This window comes from Biomphalaria glabrata, chromosome 9, assembly GCF_947242115.1.
Source record: "Biomphalaria glabrata chromosome 9, xgBioGlab47.1, whole genome shotgun sequence".
NCBI classification, from domain to species: domain Eukaryota; kingdom Metazoa; phylum Mollusca; class Gastropoda; family Planorbidae; genus Biomphalaria; species Biomphalaria glabrata.
The window spans coordinates 39,370,271-39,388,218 of record NC_074719.1 but is presented as its reverse complement, the minus strand read 5'-3'; the positions used below and the strand labels follow the sequence as shown (position 1 = coordinate 39,388,218).

At 36.9% G+C, this 17,948-nt stretch overlaps 1 protein-coding gene across 3 annotated transcripts; it reads right to left on the bottom strand.

Annotated features, from left to right (window-relative positions):
• Window positions 1-2,964: 2,964 nt before the first annotated feature.
• On the bottom strand, window positions 2,965-17,130 carry LOC106065515 (beta-1,4-galactosyltransferase galt-1-like). Of its 3 annotated transcripts, none has more exons than XM_056041996.1 (5): window positions 16,449-17,130; window positions 14,015-14,151; window positions 11,713-11,993; window positions 6,746-6,985; window positions 2,965-4,589 (listed from the first exon to the last, which is right to left on the bottom strand). In XM_056041996.1, the coding sequence occupies exons 2-5, from the start codon at window positions 14,048-14,050 to the stop codon at window positions 3,665-3,667; spliced, it is 1,482 nt and encodes a 493-aa protein (XP_055897971.1). In that variant the 5' UTR covers window positions 14,051-14,151; window positions 16,449-17,130; the 3' UTR covers window positions 2,965-3,664. The 3 variants fall into 3 exon arrangements, with proteins under 3 accessions (XP_055897971.1, XP_055897974.1, XP_055897972.1); XM_056041999.1 differs by having other exon boundaries at window positions 6,746-6,982; XM_056041997.1 differs by having other exon boundaries at window positions 16,497-17,130.
• Window positions 17,131-17,948: the final 818 nt, after the last annotated feature.

Genomic DNA, 17,948 nt, shown 5'->3' with positions numbered 1-17,948 from the left:
TGATTTGGATAAGGTGAAAAAAAAGAAACCTATGACTATGACTCTATTCCACTATCTATATATATTGTTATGACTTTGCCATGCGCACCACCATCCAGGCTAGTGCAGAGATGCGCACTTCTAGTAACCAAACTAGAACAGGATGTTGACATGAAGAGACTAACGATTTCCGCCCAAGTAGAAAGCCAATATGGAGATGCTGTACTCAAAGCAGATGCCCTTTGTGTTTGTCATGTCTCTATGTAAATAAACGTCTATGTCCTCGTTGGGTTGCCTCACTTAAGTTATTACAATATATTTAGTGTACTTTGGTTCTCTCATTAACCAATGAGCGTGTTTATTGTTTTGCCCTCTGCTACTCACCCCTCCCACTTTACGCAGCGGTTTTGTACTTTGATGTGAAATGCTTGTCGGAAATAATACCACTTAATCAATAAAGATAGACAGAAAATAGAAAGACAGCAACATGTCATTCCAAATCAATTATTATGGTAGACAAAGACTTGAAATAACCTAGCAAGGACAGTATTTAAACAGTCATAGGAAGCTAGAATTACATCGTTTAGAGGGGCTGCACTAGTTAATACGTATTAGCAGTCAGAGAATCGAAACATAGAAGGATTGGCAAGTGAACCTTTCCTTTTTCGAGGGGTATGAAATGAATATGACGAAAACTTTAAAAAAAAATGTTTTCTTTTTCATACTAACTTAAGAAACTTATGTTAGTAAATCAGTACTAAAAGGCCTGCAAAACAAAGCTTTCACAGTTGAAAACCCATCTCAGCGTTATCGTTTATTTGAAATCTTGCAAATTCTAGTGAAATGTGGATATTTTACAAAAAAAGTCCGAGTTTGTTTTTTTCAATAAATTATTTTGCGATATTTTTAATCTTATCTTATCTTATATGATACAGACGTTACTTCAAAAAGGAAGATGATTAAGTCCTACGCGTCATGTATTTAGTCATGCATATTAACCAATTACTTAAATGTTAGTGATATTAATTTAAGACAGAAAACGAATTTGTGTAAAAAATTGTGCGACATTTATTCATACCATTCATACCATTTTGTTAACTGTAATAAAAGGGGTAAATAAAAATAAAGATTAAATCAAATGGATGTTTTCCTCTATAATACCTACTACAATTATCAGAACACGTTAATTTGTGTTTATAAATGCTAATAATTCACTTTCCTTGCTTAGCTAAGTCCTGCCAGAACCTGCCTTGTGGATGACCCAAAACTATCAGGTGTCTTGCCATTGGACACTTTGGATGCACGCAGACTCTGTAACTGTGGGGACGACAACGTAACGACCTTAGTTAATGTCAAGAAAATTAACTCTTTCTCTACGTAATTATTTACCACATTCAGGTGGAATCAACGTTGGTATCGTCTGTTAGGAGAGAAAGAGTTAAAGTTCCCCTTTCAGACCTTGAGGTCCTTTGGGCAAATGATGAAAAAGGTCATCAGTCTCTAGGACTGACAGTTTAAAGGGGGGGTCAAGTGGCCAGCCCCACTTCACTTTCTTGGACTCAAGTCAGGTAGCCATTACAGTTGGCTGTTGCTATCACACGATTAGGAATATCGCTCGAAAAATTATTTGTTTCATAAAAAGGGAAATATTTGACATAGACAGTGACGTGGTTATTAAAAAAAAAAGACTAGGATTTAGGAGCCTAGCAACGAAAGTAAACAAAACACATTTTTGAAGCTATAGAATAAGGTCAGCTTTAGTGTCTTAGATAATACGACATTGGACGGTTCCTGTAACTTATTGGTATTATATGCACATTTCAACACTAGCGCGCCAGTGCAACACTGCATGTGTTTACGTAATAAATGGAGTTCCTAATATGTCTTCCCTCTTAAACATTAGTTTGTTATTTGTGTAATACAAGTATTTTACAGTTCCCTTCATTAAGTATTAACCTACCGACATTATGTATCAGCGTTTTGCGTTGACAACCTTTCTATTGTTGGCCTTTTGATCGTAATATTTCGTTATTAGAGTCCTACTTCCTCTTGACATATATGCACAAGACTCAACGAGAACGCGCCTAATAGTGGACTCACGGGCGTCCTATTACGGTCTTAAAACGACCGACATTACAGCCTTCAGCGAGATAGAAACCTTTCGATTTGGAAGCTATGCGGTTTACCACTCAGCCACCCCGCCCTAAGTTAACGCCAAGTCTTAGGCTTTCATATGATTTACATGAGATAAGATAAGATAAGAGATGAACTATTGTATATACCCTTTTACCCCTTTAGCCAACTGGTTCAGACAAGTGCTAGGATCACAACGCGTACACATATTTTTAATCGCACAGATTTATTATTGTTAGTCTAGATCTATTACAAATTTAATGACATGACTGACCCAAACTAATTGATACCATTACACTTAATATAGGCTAAGCTTTTTCCTTAAGTATTTTTTTCATTCATTAATTTTTCTTGTTCATTGTATGTATAGTGTGGACACTGTCGTGGAGTTTATCTACATGTTTGAATTGGATGAATAGAGTCTGGTGTGAATAGGGCAGATGAGGTTATGAAAAAAAAAAGGGGGGGGGGCGAAACACATGGTGAAAATTAAATGTGGAGATTGACGGACAGACGGACAGACAGACTTGTGACTATTGTAGCTTTAAAGTGAGTTTTTTTTTTTTTTTTAATTCTACATCTTCTTGTTAAACTTATTTAGTCAGTACGTTTAAATTTATTTTTTTGTGTAAAAAGTTTTCTTGAAGTTGATTTTTTTTCTGTAAACAAAATAATAATAATAATAATAATAATAATAATAATACGCCTGGTTTGCTACTGTACCAGCTATGTGGGTCTAAAAACTAACGGCAGACTGTGTAATAGTACAGGTATAGTCCTTCGTTCAAACTATTTTCAAACCAAATTTAGAAGTTAATTTGAGTAACTGGATACAATTCAACTCCGAGCGTATCAGAATAGAACATGATCTGTAATTTCTATATTACATTGTTATCATTTTAAATACATTTTGATTTTCGATCGCATATTTGCATCGAAAATGATTTGGAGATAAGAAGATCTTGAGGTAAGAAATGGAATTGCATTCATGTATAAACAAAATATGATAGAAATGATCAAGCCTCCCCTGGTAGGCTTTATTGGTGCTAATATTCTTGCTTTGATTAAAATTCCCATTTCAGACCTACTGATCTACAGGGCAGAGGATGTTAAGGCTTACGGCTAACGGCTAGCGAGGGTGTCATGTGGTCAGCACAACGACCAACCGCCTTTACTTTCCCCAACTTAGGTCAAGTAAACATTTGAGTTTGATGGATTCAGGGACGACCCAAATATCCCGAAATTTAAAATCACTATCTTCAGCAAGATTCTAACCAAAGACTCCAGGTCCACTGCATCCAAACCCCCCCCCCCCTTTCTTGTTTTTGTACTGAGTTAAAAATAAACCTATGTAAGAGTGATTAAAATATATACGTTGTAAAATAGAGAACAATGTTTATTTTTTTATAATAATGAATCAACCTTTTGCGAAATTAATAATTGAATATTTGTAAAAATTTTATAACATTAAAAAGTTCAAAAATTACATTACTAGTTTTGCTAGAAATAAATACCAATAGTAACACACACACACACACAAATAAAACTAATCTCACAAAGATAAAAGAGATACAGTTTCGCTAATTAAAGGAAGAACACGATCTTTAAATCTCAAAGACGTGGTATCCAGAATATTGTTTTGTGGTGAAGAGTATCTCCTTTGGTGGTGAACCACAGCTAGATCAACGTGAACTTTCACTTTGGCGATCCCCGGGCGATACTTATCCGGGCTGTGTATGTCGTTGAACAAGACCGTCTCCGGCCGGACAAATGATTTCTGCCTTTGACCCCTAAAATACATGTTTAATCTCTTTAAATCTGAAAATACATTTAGAGAAAAATTCGCAAACTTTTGGAAATCTTGGTCGCTGACAGAAAATTTTCGTTTTATTTCCTTCCATTCTGAAGAGCTCGGGGACTGCTGATAAAAACTACTCAGTACGATGTAAGCCCCGAGATTCTCACTTGGACTTTTGTTACTTTGTTCAAACTCTTTGTTTAAGACCTCTATGAGTTCAGTCCAGTTGTCATGCTGGTGTGGAATAATAAATTCGTCCGTGTCTTGAATGACCACATATCTGGACACACCCCTGTTGCGATACGCGCAGTCGTTGAGTGAAAGTATCTGACCGTGATAATGTATTTCGCCAACTGGAATAGGCCATTCTATGACGGTCAAGAAGCCTTGTCTCTGATAATGTTTCAGTACGGTGTCTACAGCGCTGGAGACGCTCTCCCTGTACAGAAAGAAGTGCTCCGCCCCAAGGACTCTGTTGAACTCGACGTTCTGAACCAACTGGTAAGGAGTATTGAAGTTAAATAACATTGAATAGCAGACGGTAAAATTTCTCTGTATACGTTCTGGATATAGAACCAGGAAGCTGTTGGTGGGCGTGTCTGTTTCTACAAATGTCAAGGACACATTGTTTGGTCGACTTGTCTCATTCAGTGGACACTCGTAACTGAAAACTCGCCTTCTGAAAGAAAAATCAAATGGAGCAATATTACAAAAAGAACAGAGGAACCCCCTACCAGATCCGCCCATGGAAAAGGAATATTCAAGCCGTGGACTTGTTTTGGTGGTCTAACGTTCTCCTTTCAGCCAATGTGGTCTACAGGGCATATGCTGTAAAGATCATCTGTTTCTGTGGCCTACGGTTAACGCCAGCACAACGACCAACTGCCTTTACTTTTCCCAAACAAATATCAGTTACCTATTAAAGCTGGGTGAACTCAGGGACGCCCAAAGATTCCGAAATTAAAAATCCCACTCTACACCCGAATTCGAACCTGGGACCCCCGGTTTGGAAGCCAAGCGCCTTACCGCTCAGCCACCGCGCCTCTTTGTGATCTAAAGTAATACAATTTTAAAGAATCCCATGGTATTATTAAGTTTATTGCCTAAAAGCAAAAACACGCTTCTTCTTTTTTTTTCCGATCTAAACTAAACAGACCAACAGACAGATAACACAAAGCTAATAGCTTATTTTCATCTTACTAAGGTCTCTATGACAACACTGATGATTTGACACTTTTTTTGACAATTCCTCCCCCACCCCTGCGTACATGGAAGACACGCCAATGTACGAACTACTTTAAACCTCAACAAGAAACTTTTTTTAAAAAATGTAAATCCTCCTTTTTAAAGAAAATGAGCCGAAATTTCAATGATCATTAAACGTTAATAAATAACGAATAATAGATTTGTTTAAAAAATTGAACATTTTTTACCTCCGCCCTCCCTTAAGCCCCTCCCCCACACATACAAGTACGCCTATGTATAAATCTACTTTCAGAGTATGTAAAATTCTAGTTTGGTGATGCAGTCCCAGAAATGGCAACGTTTAAACAATTAGCCTAGTCTAAATTTGTTTTTACCTCTAGAAGAATTAGTAAGCTGATAAGAGGAATGATGAAATGACGTTAAAAACGAATCTCGCCGCTACTAAAAGAATGTGGTATCTGACTGAATGTTACCGTCATTGTTTTTAAAATGTATTAATAAAAATAAAAAAAGGTTGAAAAACCTGAATTACACTCGAGAGCTCAAGCATCCTAAAGCCTCCTCAAGACAACACACAATAACCACTGTGCCAGCGAGGCGCTTATGAAAACATAAGCTTTTATATTTATTAATTGTTAACTTAAAACTTTAAAACCTACATAGTATAAAGGGGACTAATTCACCTCACCGTCATATCAGTCAAGTACAATTTCGTTCCCTGGTTTTTTTTTTAAATTCTAATACGTGGTGTGTAATAGTGAAACAGCACCTACCTATATTAATCGCAAATAGAAATCAAATACCTAAATTTATTTTAGTATAAATAGGTCTTTTTCCTTTTTTTGGTTTTATATTATATAACTTTCGTAACTTCTTTGATAGAGAATTAACTTTTGTAATTTCTTTTACTAAAAAAACGGACTATTAGCGCCTGACACATGTATAATTTTATGTGCAGCAACATAGTTCATCATTTTATTGTTACATTTTTTTTATTGATTCTTATGTTGTCAAGTAAAAGAAATAAGTGTGCGAAATTTTAGCTTGATCCGATGTTGGGTGTGGGAGAAATAAGGTGTACAGTCTTTTTACCTGACAGACAGACAGAGTGAGTTGATAGAAGCTTTGTAAACACATGGAACATTTTTCCCTGCCCATCCCCCCTTCTCCCCAAGAAAGAATCCTGTTTAAGCAAATGTATATATCTAGTACACTTTATAATATTCCAATGATAGATATTTAGATCTAGACTTGAGAATTTCTTTTGAGATCAGCGTTAAGGTTCCATCCTGCCAGGTTCCATGAAGATCTGACTTAAATAGATATATTGTAAAAAAGGAACATTTTATGACTTGCCCTCGCCTTTCCCCCCCCCCCCCCGACAAAAAATTCTGGTTAAGTGAATGTATACACCTACTATCATTACAAGTTGTATAAATGAGGTAATTTGTTTTTCACAAAAGTATTTTTTAATGTTTTTTTTTTGTTTCTTATCTATTAGGATAATGATGTATTTATGGATGTGTGTGTGGGGGTGTGTGTGGCTGAAGTTGTGTATTAGTTGGGAAGGAGAGAAAATGTACGCCTTCTGCTCAGGCCAAAGAATAAATCGCTTCTTCTCCTGTTTACCTTTTCTTATGCCAATCGTTTAAAGCTGTCTTCTTCCCCTCTACGGTGTAAGTATCAATACCTTCTGTGAGATGACAGAAGACTGGCGTGTTTAACAGCAATGGTTGAATGCCAAACACCCTGATGAGATCTGAGTTATTCAAGTTGTCATAGAACGCGGAAAAAAGCCAGGCGTCAAAATCATTGACTTTTTGAAACCTTGGCTTGTCTGGTATTCCTTTGGGACTCATTGAGATGCTGCTGCAGATACAAAGGCACATTATAGAAGCTTCTTTGATAAAGCAAGTAGAACTAGCCTAACACAAATCAAAGTATGAATGAAAAGAAAACTTCAATTAACACAAGCATAAATACTGATAATATAAACGTATGAAGCAATTAACAAAGAGACTACATTACTTATAGGTAGTGCATTATCCACTAAGAATGGGTCAGGTGATTGTAAACTTGTTTTATTGTCTTATGAATTTCAGGTAATAACAGTAAGAAATGAAGGTTAGCCGTTTTATTGTCAAAAGATTTAATCCAAAAGCTCTTCGAACTTAAGCATTGTAAGGTTGATTGAACAAACCGCTCTGTTGGGGTAGTCTCCAAGTCAATGTCTATAATAAACACTGCTATTTTCAATAATAATAATAATAATAATAATACTGAACATCTGCTGAACTGGGATAGGCCTATTCTGACCAACAAAACTGTAGATTTCAATCGCCTGGATCTGCTGTTCATCGATAAAAAAGAAAAAACCGCTACCATTATCGATATCGCCGTTCCACTGTCTCATAATTTAAGAAAAACTGAGATAGAAAAACAAAAAATATATGGGAACCTAGGCTTGAAGATTAAGCGTCTATGGAAATTGTTCAAAAGCAATATACCCCATTGTTATATCAACCGAGGGGATAATAACAACTGACCTCACAGACACCTTCAAGGCCCTTAACATTCCTAGGAACATCTTCGTTGCCTGTCAGAGGGCGGTACTGCTGCAGACCTGCCACATCACCAGAAAATTCCTCAGTGGAAACTGTTAAAGGGACTACGATGAATTTTGTTTCTCTTTAGCAAAAATCGACCCTGGCAGCGCCAGAGAATGACTACTCGTTCATTTCTAACATAATAATAATAATCTTTATTGTCCGTATGGAAATTTGTCTTACAATCTGTGCATTACACCAAACAAAAAAACATTATAACTATAAGAAACCAAAGTGTACATTCACACCAAACTCATTCATAATTTACATGTGTTAAGTTCACCAGATTGTTCTTATTTAATGATTTGATTGCCAGGGGAACAAAAGAGTGTTTGTGTCTGTTTGTCTTTGCTATCGGTGTCTTGTATCTCTTTTGTAATGGTCAAATCACAAAATCCTGACACAAAGGGTGATTCTTTATTTCGAGGATCTTGTTAGCTTTTTTATAGATGTTTGTATCAAACAACTGCCCAAATGTGGTTTGTTTTTTGCCAATGATTTTACCAGCAGCGTTTAGAATTCTTTAAAGTTTATATTTATTTTTAATGCTCAGATTGCCATACCAGGCAGTGATATTGAAACTTAAAATATTGCAGATATAAGCGTGATAAAACATAGCCAAGGCCTTTTCGCTAACATTAAACGAGGACAGTTTTCTTAGTAATCGTAATCTTTGCTGCCCTTTTTTGCTGATATAATCAGTATTTGCAGTAAAATTTAGTTTATTGTCTAGGATAGTACCAAGGTATTTAAAGGTTTGCACAATTTCAATAGTCTCTCCAGCTACAGAAACAATATCATTTTCCTTCTTTTCCCTACGAAAATCGATTATCATTTCTTTGTTTTTTTTTTACATTTAATAATAAAAAATTATCTTTACAGTATTTTTCAATGTGTTCTATTTCTTTGAAATACTCATTTACGTCTGAGCTCTCAGAGAGCAGGGCACAAAGAGCCGCATCATCAGCGAATTTTGTGAAGGAGCAAAAAGGACTATCGGATTGAAAATCATTGGTGTACAAAATGAACCACCATGGCGATGTCACAGCCCCCTGGGGCGCCCCTGTGTTAACTATGCGTTCATTTGAAATAACATTGTTTACCCTAACCCTCTGAGATCTCTGGTCAAAAATTCATTAGCCCATAGTATTATGTATGGACTAATTTTCAACGCTTTCACTTTTCAATGAGTAAATGAAGTTGTATAGTGTTAAAAGCTGATGAGAAATCAATAAAGAATAATCTTACATAAGTGTTCGGTAAGTCCAGATGTTTGTAGACACAATTTAAAATATTTAGGATGGCATCGTCTACACCTTTACCCTTTTGGTAAGCAAATTGTAAAGGGTCTAACTTATTACAAAGATCATTCAGAAGAAACATTTTAACCAATTTTTCTAAACATTTAGACACAATGGAAGTAAGTGAAACAGGTGTATAGTCATTCATTTCTTTTGGTTTGGAAACCTTTGGCACAGGTACAATTATAGATGACTTCCACACAGGTGGTATCTCATGGTTTAGTAATGAAGTAGAAAAAATATCTTGGAAAGGTTCAGCTAGTTGTTCAGCAGATTCTTTTAAGATTCGCCCTTTTATTCCATCAGGCCCACCAGCTTTCATTGGGTTGACGTTTTTGAAAATGTTACAAACTTGCTCTTTAGTAATCACTAATTCTAAACAGTTGTTAACATTGACATCCTCAGGGGCTTTGAGTCTTAGATAATTAAAATATTTCGTGTCGAAGCGACAATAGAAATCATTTAACTCGTTGGCTAATGCTTTTTCGTCTCTTGTAGCAAGATTATTTTTAATTTTGACTTGTGCTCCTGCCATTTTGTTCATGATGTCCCATGCCTGTCTCATGTCACTTGTCTTAATTGAGTCTTCCAGCTTGGTGCGGTAGTTTCTCCTCCCTTCCTCAAGAACGATGTTGAGATTTCGTTGAGCTATTTTCCTTGTCTGTCCATCGCCACTCATATATGCTCTTTTCTTTTTGATTATTTCCCGTTTTATTTTTGCAGTGACCCATGGTTTATTGTTGGGGTATATCTTGATGCTCTAAGTACTGACACACATATTTTCACAGAATTTGATGTAATTTGTCACTGCGTCGACCCATTCTTCCAGATTTGAAGTGGTCTCTTTAAACAAATTCCAGTCAGTGCAGTCTAGACATCCCTGTAGTTTGAGAATATTGTCTTGAGTCCATTCTTGTACGTTTTTTGAATGATTTTTCCTTCTTTAAGTTTCGTGGGGTAAGTAGGCAGCAGTTGTATTGTTTTGTGGTCCGATGATCCTAGTGGTGGCTTTTCACGAGATGTGAATGCTCCTTTAATGTTACAGTAACATAAGTCCAGAGTTCTGTTCTCTCTTGTCGGACATGAGATGTGTTGATAGAAGGTGGGTAGGTCAACCTTCAATGTGCATTTATTAAAATCACCCAGTATAACTACTGGTGCGTCAGGTGACCTTGTCTGAAACTCATGCACTACGTCAGCGATGATTGCAGCTGCAACTTCCGTCTTGGCTGTAGGCGGAACATAAACCAGGACTATGTAAATAACACCAAAGTCTCGTGGCAAATAAAAAGGTCTCAATGAGAGCGCCAGTAGTTCTAGATCCGGACAGCACATTCTCTTTTTAACCGTGTAGTTGGTACAGTATTAGAGGTTGATGTACACACAAAGCCCTCCACCTTTCTTCTTCTTAGACTCAGCCGTTCTGCCAGATCTCACGCAAGAGAAACCATCAATAGCAATCAGGTTGTCGTTGTCATCCTCCTCTAACCATGTCTCAGTAAAAGCCAATAGACAACTTTCCCTAAATACGTGGTCGTAGCGTACATGGGCACATATCTCATCCACTTTGTTTCTAATTGAGCGGACGTTAGCTAGAATAATCGTAGGTAGTGGTGGACAAAAACCTCTTCTTCTCAGCCTTTGCCGTAGTCCTCCTTTTTTCCCTCTTTTCCTTGTACTAACAGAGGAAGGGTAGAGACAATTTACATGTGCATAACATGGTGGAAGAGGCTTCCTCTTTGAACGAAGTTTGAGGAGTTGATCTTTACTATAATGAATAGATCTAGGACTAGATCAGCCGCCATCTTGGGTCGCCATTTTTCTTCTTTTATTTCTAACCAAATAACTAAAGTTGAACAAATCTAGATCTAGTAAAATGTGTAATGTAAATACTCATTGTAGAGCCCACCTTGAAAACAGAAGTCTTCATCTGCCTAACTAATTACAAAAGAACATTCAATATACATCCAGCAAAGAAATAATAATGAATAATGAAAGCACATGGCCGAAGGTCGTGCACACCGGGAACCCCTGCCATTTTCCTATAGTTTACCAAGCTAACTGAGCAAAAATGCATAGACGGATTTATATTCTAATATAAACTCTTAAATTTTACTTATTATCCGCTTCCGTACCAAAACTTGGCCCCCACGAAATCCGATTCACATAGGGCCCGACAATGGTTAAGTCCGGCCCTGCTATTTAGTGACGGGTGATATCCATAGTAGATGTGTTTTCTTTCCATGTCTTCTTGGTCACAATGGTTACGTCCGGCGCTGCTATTTAGTGTTTGTAAAATGTTTACATGTTTCAGATGTTCCTTCAGAGTTGAAGATAGTTTACTTCCTAGTCCAAACCTCGAGCAGGACGAAGGGGGATGGGTGCGGGCAGGGTTTGAACCCGGGACTATCGATAAATCCAAACGACAGTCCAGCGCGCAAACCGTAGTGACCTGTGAATACTTGTTCCCCCCCCCTCTCTTGTTTTTTCGGTGGGTAACTATCCGCAGAAATAAAAGAGTGATCTTTCCTTTACTTCTTCTCGTCCAAACTCTTGAGCCTTGAAGAGAATTATATATATAGATTCTGTGCAAAAGTTGTTTAGGGCCAGATATCACTGCGTCTTGGGTAGGATATAGCTCGAGGGTCATAGTTTGGCATCACTAATATAAATGATATTTTAAACTTACCTCACCGTACGCAAACGTAGATTTAAAACATCTTCACTGGGCGCTGTTGTTGTTTCTCTTGTTAAACCGGCCTCGGTGCTCAAATGAAAAGTTTCATCCGTCCTGTATAAGACAGATTCGATCGAACTTGATGTCCACTTCTCCCAGGCATACAGGGATCTGTCTATAACGCTTGAAAATGTTTTGTTCCTGTAGGACTGGAAACGTCTCAACGCGCTGTTGATTTGTATCAGCAGAATGGACGTGCCGCACAGCAAGAGCAATGCAGTCAGGTACCTGAACTAGAATAATCAAAATATCGACACACTGAGACAAATTTACATTGGAAATTTTCGAGGGGCCACTGTAAGAAATAGTGGCCCCTGGTTTTATGTTGTCTGTCTGTCAGTCAGTTCTGTCAAAATCATTAAAATGTTGATTTGCCAGACTGTAATATTGAATCACTTTTTGAGTCTCCGCAATAAGCTTTTCGGGAAAAAAAATTAACGTAGTCTCCAAGAAGTGGCGTAACTAGAGTAGGGGGAGGTGGGGGAGAATTTGAAAATACCACCGGGCCTCCAATTGAGAGGGGGGGGGGGCTCAAATGAGTGGGGTTTTTTTATTTTAAATATTAAATGTTACGCATATGCAGGGGCCCCCAAAGAGGTCAAGTCTCTCCCGGGCCCCAAAATGATGACAAATTCCTAGCTACGCCCCTGTCTTCAAAGTTTATGAGTTTACCAATAAAGACCTATTTATTGCTACTAGTCGGTCTACGTTTCACTTCACGGACGTTTACTTTGAGGGCGTAATAGTTGATACACCCCTGCCCTTAAAAAACAGAACTACTAACTCGTTACAAAGCGTTACGTTCTTGATAGAGCTTGTGTCTTCTTTATATTGTTACGTGTTTCTGAATCTTCTGGCTAAATGTACTAGTAGGCACACAAATAAAAACAAAAGATCTTGACGACTCAACTTTCAGCTTCATTTAACTTTATTGACTATTAACTCTAACAATTCGTCACTGTAACATGTAGCGTAGAAGACTGTACAATATCTGTCAGTTTACAGTTAGCTATACTTCGTTGAAATTCATCTCTTCACTTCGTTGCAATTCATCTCTTGTCAACTTGCATCGAGCCGTATTCCACAGAACAGACCACCGACACACTTCCCAGTGTCGCTCCAGGTCTCCCAAAGTTGAACCAAGTCGTACTCAAGTCTACCGAATCAGAGCCGTACACGTCTTACATCGACTGTAACGGCTCAAGTCCACTGTAGTTCACTGTATAGACTTTAACGACAGTAGTCCACTCCAGTTAACACTATCCTAGTTAACTTGCATCGAGTCGTACACATTTCTCTTCAACTGTCTCGCACAGTAGACAACAGTAACGACGACTGTACCAAAGACTCTACCGACGACTTCCTACGACTGACTTTCACATTAACTCTCTGGTTTATATAGAGTCTCTAATCGCTCCTCCAAATTGCACAAACACTGCTAGTATCTTCTGGAACAACACGTGAGGAAACGTCACATCCTGTCTTTGTTTATACATGTACATTCCAGAGAACACTCGCTGCTGTGTTATCTCGCCGGGGTCACACGTTAACCTCTTCCTGTCACTGGTCATTTGTAACAATCTGTTATCTACTGACGAGTCAGATATTATGTTAATTGCAGCCAATCAGCTTTCTGTATAGCTCAAGTGAGAACGAGGTGAATGAAACGTCCACCGGAAACGCTATAACGATCAACTCACGCGCGAGGTCGCCCTTACTGGCATAGAGAAAGTAGCTGGCAGCAAACGGCCTATGAAAGAGACACATAGAGAGCTTTTACGATGGTCACTGTTGAGACCGAAAGAAGAGACCTTGCAGGCACAGACAACTTAAATAGACCTTATGCGAACATAGGGAGTCATCTGCATTAGATGTGGCTTAATATTTTAGTCGTAACTTTGTTTTTATGTGAAACAATCATCGTTCATAATAATCTTCGGATTCGAAGACAATGCTTTCATTGATAATGAAATCGTAATGATGTAATTAAGGATGTAATTTAGAACCGAAACAATTGTTACTGCTACAAAAACATGTCTAGGAAGTTATCAATCAAATAAGATCAACGAAATTAAACTAAGCGTCAATGGCTGGTAGAGTTACTGGAACTGAAATCTTGCTTATATCTGATACTGATGCGAGCAAGCTTATTCATTCATGTGTTTATATTTTAAAATTTAAAATCGCTAAATAGGTCTATAGTCATATTAGATCAAGACGTATCTCTATATATTGACAAAACAATACAACTTACACGACAAACAAATTTCAATTTCTTATGTAGCAACATTCTTATGCATGAATAGATGAACAGTGAAACGTGTTGCGTTTATAACTGGGTCAATTCTGGTCCACCTTGCATACGTAGAATGTTGTGAGGCGCGAGGCAATCTGTCATTAGAAAAACAAAAGTTAATGGAGATGTTTTTTGCTATTGGACATTTTTAGCGGCCCCGAAAGGGGAAAAAACGCTATTAGTTTCATGTGGTCTGTCTGTCATTCCGTCTGTCCGTCCGTCCCGTTTAGATCTTGTAAACTAGAAAATATTAAGAAAATCCGACATCACTATATATATATATATTAGTATTAGTACCAACCGATCTGGGGTCGCGGTGGCTGAGTGGTTAAGATTAGTAAAATCACTAAATTTAGAAAGCCTTCAGGACAGAAGGCTCAAAAGTAAAGTAGCAATAATACATAAAACACTGAACCATAATCTTCAAATACAAAAACAAAATTTAATAAAATACTCTGAAAGACACAAAGATAAAGGCACATTCCTCGTCCCATATGCTAGGACAAATTTGTACAAATACTCCTTCTTCCCTAGTGCTATTAGAGCATGGAATGGGTTGCCTGAGCTAGCCAGGAAAACCAGTGACTTGGCAGAATTTAAGTCATTGGTTAATATGCATGACTAAATGCATGACGCGTAGGACGTAATCATCTTCTTTTTTGAAGTAACGTCTGTATTATATAAGATAAGATAAGATAAGATTCCTGGGTTTGAATCTTGGTGAAGACTGGGCTTTTTAATTCGTGATTTTCTAGGCCGTGGTTGAGTCCACCTGACTAGTTGGGGTACGTAACTGCAGTTTGTCTTTGTGCTGGCCACATGACACCCTTCCCTATAGATCGAAATATCTGAAAGGGGAACTTTTTATTTTTTGTTTTACCAGGCGAGCCTCTCACGGTTTAATGTGATTTTTGAAAGTCAGTCATGTCTTACAACACGAACAAACCTGCTCAGCTCATGTCTTCTCACAGTACTGAAGAGCTCTTCCTTTTTTTAGATCCTGATTGCTTTATGTCATAAAATCAAGTATTACAAGGTTACAAAGACAGTTTGTGTGTAAACACAAACTGAAAATCGGCTCCCGAAGTGGTCCACCCAGGCAGTTAAAAAGGCAGGTTGCAATATTATCAGAATGACATTCTATCAAAGACAAATGACAGAAAATAACGGAGAAAAAAATTAAACAGATCTTGTGTGGTGCCCCTGCGGTCCAGCAGACCAAAGGACAGGTGAAAGTGAATGTGAAGTTAGATGTGAACCTGGCCTTACTGATGTTTTTTAACAAATATCTAAATGATCTAATTGTTTTGTAAAAGGGCCAATCTCTTATTAATCAAGAATAAAACATTTCCGTAAAAAAAAAAATGTTTTTTCTTTGGTTACGGGTTCTATGGCGAATATGTAACACTACAGTTCACGCGATAATACGAAAAACTTCTTATTAATTGTTGTTTTAAATTATGTCTGACTTACATGTATACTAAATAGATTTTTTCTCTTTAAAAAAAAATAAACATTTTTATGTATGCAAATATTGTACTAAGTATAACAAAACTTACATAACTTAACAATTCAAATATAAAAAAAAAGTTTTTTGGCAAAAAATCTACAACCGTTTGCGTACATGTGTTTAAAATAGAGAGCCTCAAGTATTTGTTACTATTAATAGTGAATAGTTGTAAAATTGGTACATTTTAATGAAAAAAACTGCTTGCATAAGTGATTTTAAAAAATCGATTTTTCGCCTTCAGATAACAGAACTTTTGCATTTTTTTTACGAAAATGTTCTTTTTCTTGAGGATTTAAATAAGACCTTGATCCTTCACAATTAGATCAATTATAAGACATCAGTTAGGCCAGGTTCACATCTAACTTTACATTCACTTTCAGCTATCATTTTCTCTGCTGACCTCTGGGGCACTACACAAGATCTGTCAACCTTTTTTCTCCATTCTTATCTGTCATTTGTCTTTGATATAATTTCATTCGGATGTTCTTTTTGAAAATATCGAATCCTGCCTAGGTGGACACCTTCGGGGGCCGATTTTGAGTTTGTTTTTCCATACAAACTGTCTTTATAAACTTGTTAATAATGTTTACTACCATGATCTTACTAAGTTTTGTAGTGGGGTATCCAAATCACTTGACTAATTTTGTAAACTAAGTCTTTAATAATGTAGTAAAAACATTTTACTAAGTTCATAAAAATGTACAAATATCACCGTAACAATTTTATAATGGTACATGAACATCATCTGATCAAATGTATAGAGAAGTACAAAACATGAACTAGCTTATAACTATGTCCGAGGATTACCTTACTAAGTTTACAATGGTGTACAGTCTTAATTTTAAAAAGATTATTAATGTGTACTAATATTATCTTACTTACTTTATAAAAGGTGTATGGTCATGGTTATTGCAGTTTAAAACTACGTACCAACATTATCTTATCCAGTAAGTATTGGTTGAAAAAAAAAACAATTCTTTTGACTCATGAATAATGATGTACCAACAATAGCTGACCGTGATTGTTGCCCTCATCGCTCTTAAAAAAAAAAGAAAATCGATAGTTAAACCTATTTAGATCTAGTTTTGTTGTTTTGTTGATATGACAATGGGATGATTGACATATTGAACAGATACATGGAGGAAAATCCATAAAAAGTGAGTTTATTTGTTTTTTTCTTTTTTGATGTATACAAAGCAGATGACACTGAAGTATCGATAAGCGACATATTTTTATAGTGCTCCCAAAAAGGAAATATCCACTATTTTTTTTTTGTTTGGTCTGTCTGTTCGTCTATTTTCCGTCTCTTCTAGATCTTAAAAACTAGAAAAGATATTGAAACTTCAATATTATGATATTTTAAATGCAACGGTTACTTTTTTCTATTCTGAAAGCGAAGAGTTTAAGTTCTGAATTAATTTTGTAAAATGTTAACAGTATTTTCATAACTATTTTTACAGCTTCTCTATTCAATATTTTCAATATATGTCCGACACTTTTGTGCTAACGGATTAGTTTAATTAAGCTAATATTAACTCTGTCTGTTTGCTAGTCTGTCTGTCTGGTAATAAAATGACGTGGTGTCTGGCAGCGCATGCGTCACCCAGATCGCGACGATCCATGGTGGCGACTGAGGAGGTCAGAGCAGTCAATAGTTGCGCAGTGCAGGACGGAACACTGTCCTATTGGGGCATACTTTGCCCGGTTCCGCACTAACTTTGACTCCCGATGCCGTCACTGTGGAGAGAGCGTCGAAACAGTGTCGCATGTCTTGTACGAGTGTCCCCAGCTCCGCGAGCTAAGGGGGGACTTGCCTGTGCAGTCACTCGACTTGTATGGTAGCTATGAGGCACTACGCCGGACGGCTAAGTTTCTCGCCAGAGCACTACGGGAGGACTAGTCCTACATGCTCTGATTTTTCAATAGGAGTTCATCTCAGGTAATAAAATGTGTGCACGTTATTTCTCTGACCCCCAATCTCGGATCAAGCTGAAATTTCGCAAGATTATTTCTTTACTTTCATATGTTCATTACTTTCATACTCCTCACTTTTTTTCTGACGTGCCCTTAGAATAGCTTCTTTCTAAGCTATTGTAACGAAAGTAGAGCCCCCTCCCTTTCCAACGAGGGGGTTCGGGACAGAGCCCCGAGGACAGACATTATTTTCTGTATTTAAAACTAAACAAATGCATATTCTGTGAAATAATGTCCTTATTATATGAAAAAAAAAATTAAAAACATATTGTCTACATATGTGGACATCAATTGAAATGCCCAATATTTAAAAATATAGTTGATAAATAGTAAACAAGTATATATTTTAGTAATGAACAAATTTAATTAAAATATTTAAATTTGATGTTTGATGATGACACATACATC

Bases quoted from the DNA above. Each gene is read 5' to 3' on its own strand.
- LOC106065515 (XM_056041996.1), bottom strand. From the start codon at position 14,050: ATGTTGCTACATAAGAAATTGAAATTTGTTTGTCGT. The intron at 11,994-14,014 runs GTAAGTTGTATT...TGATTATTCTAG, and splicing joins AATTGAAATTTGTTTGTCGT to TTCAGGTACCTGACTGCATT. The intron at 6,986-11,712 runs GTAAGTTTAAAA...TTGTATCTGCAG, and splicing joins CTACGTTTGCGTACGGTGAG to CAGCATCTCAATGAGTCCCA.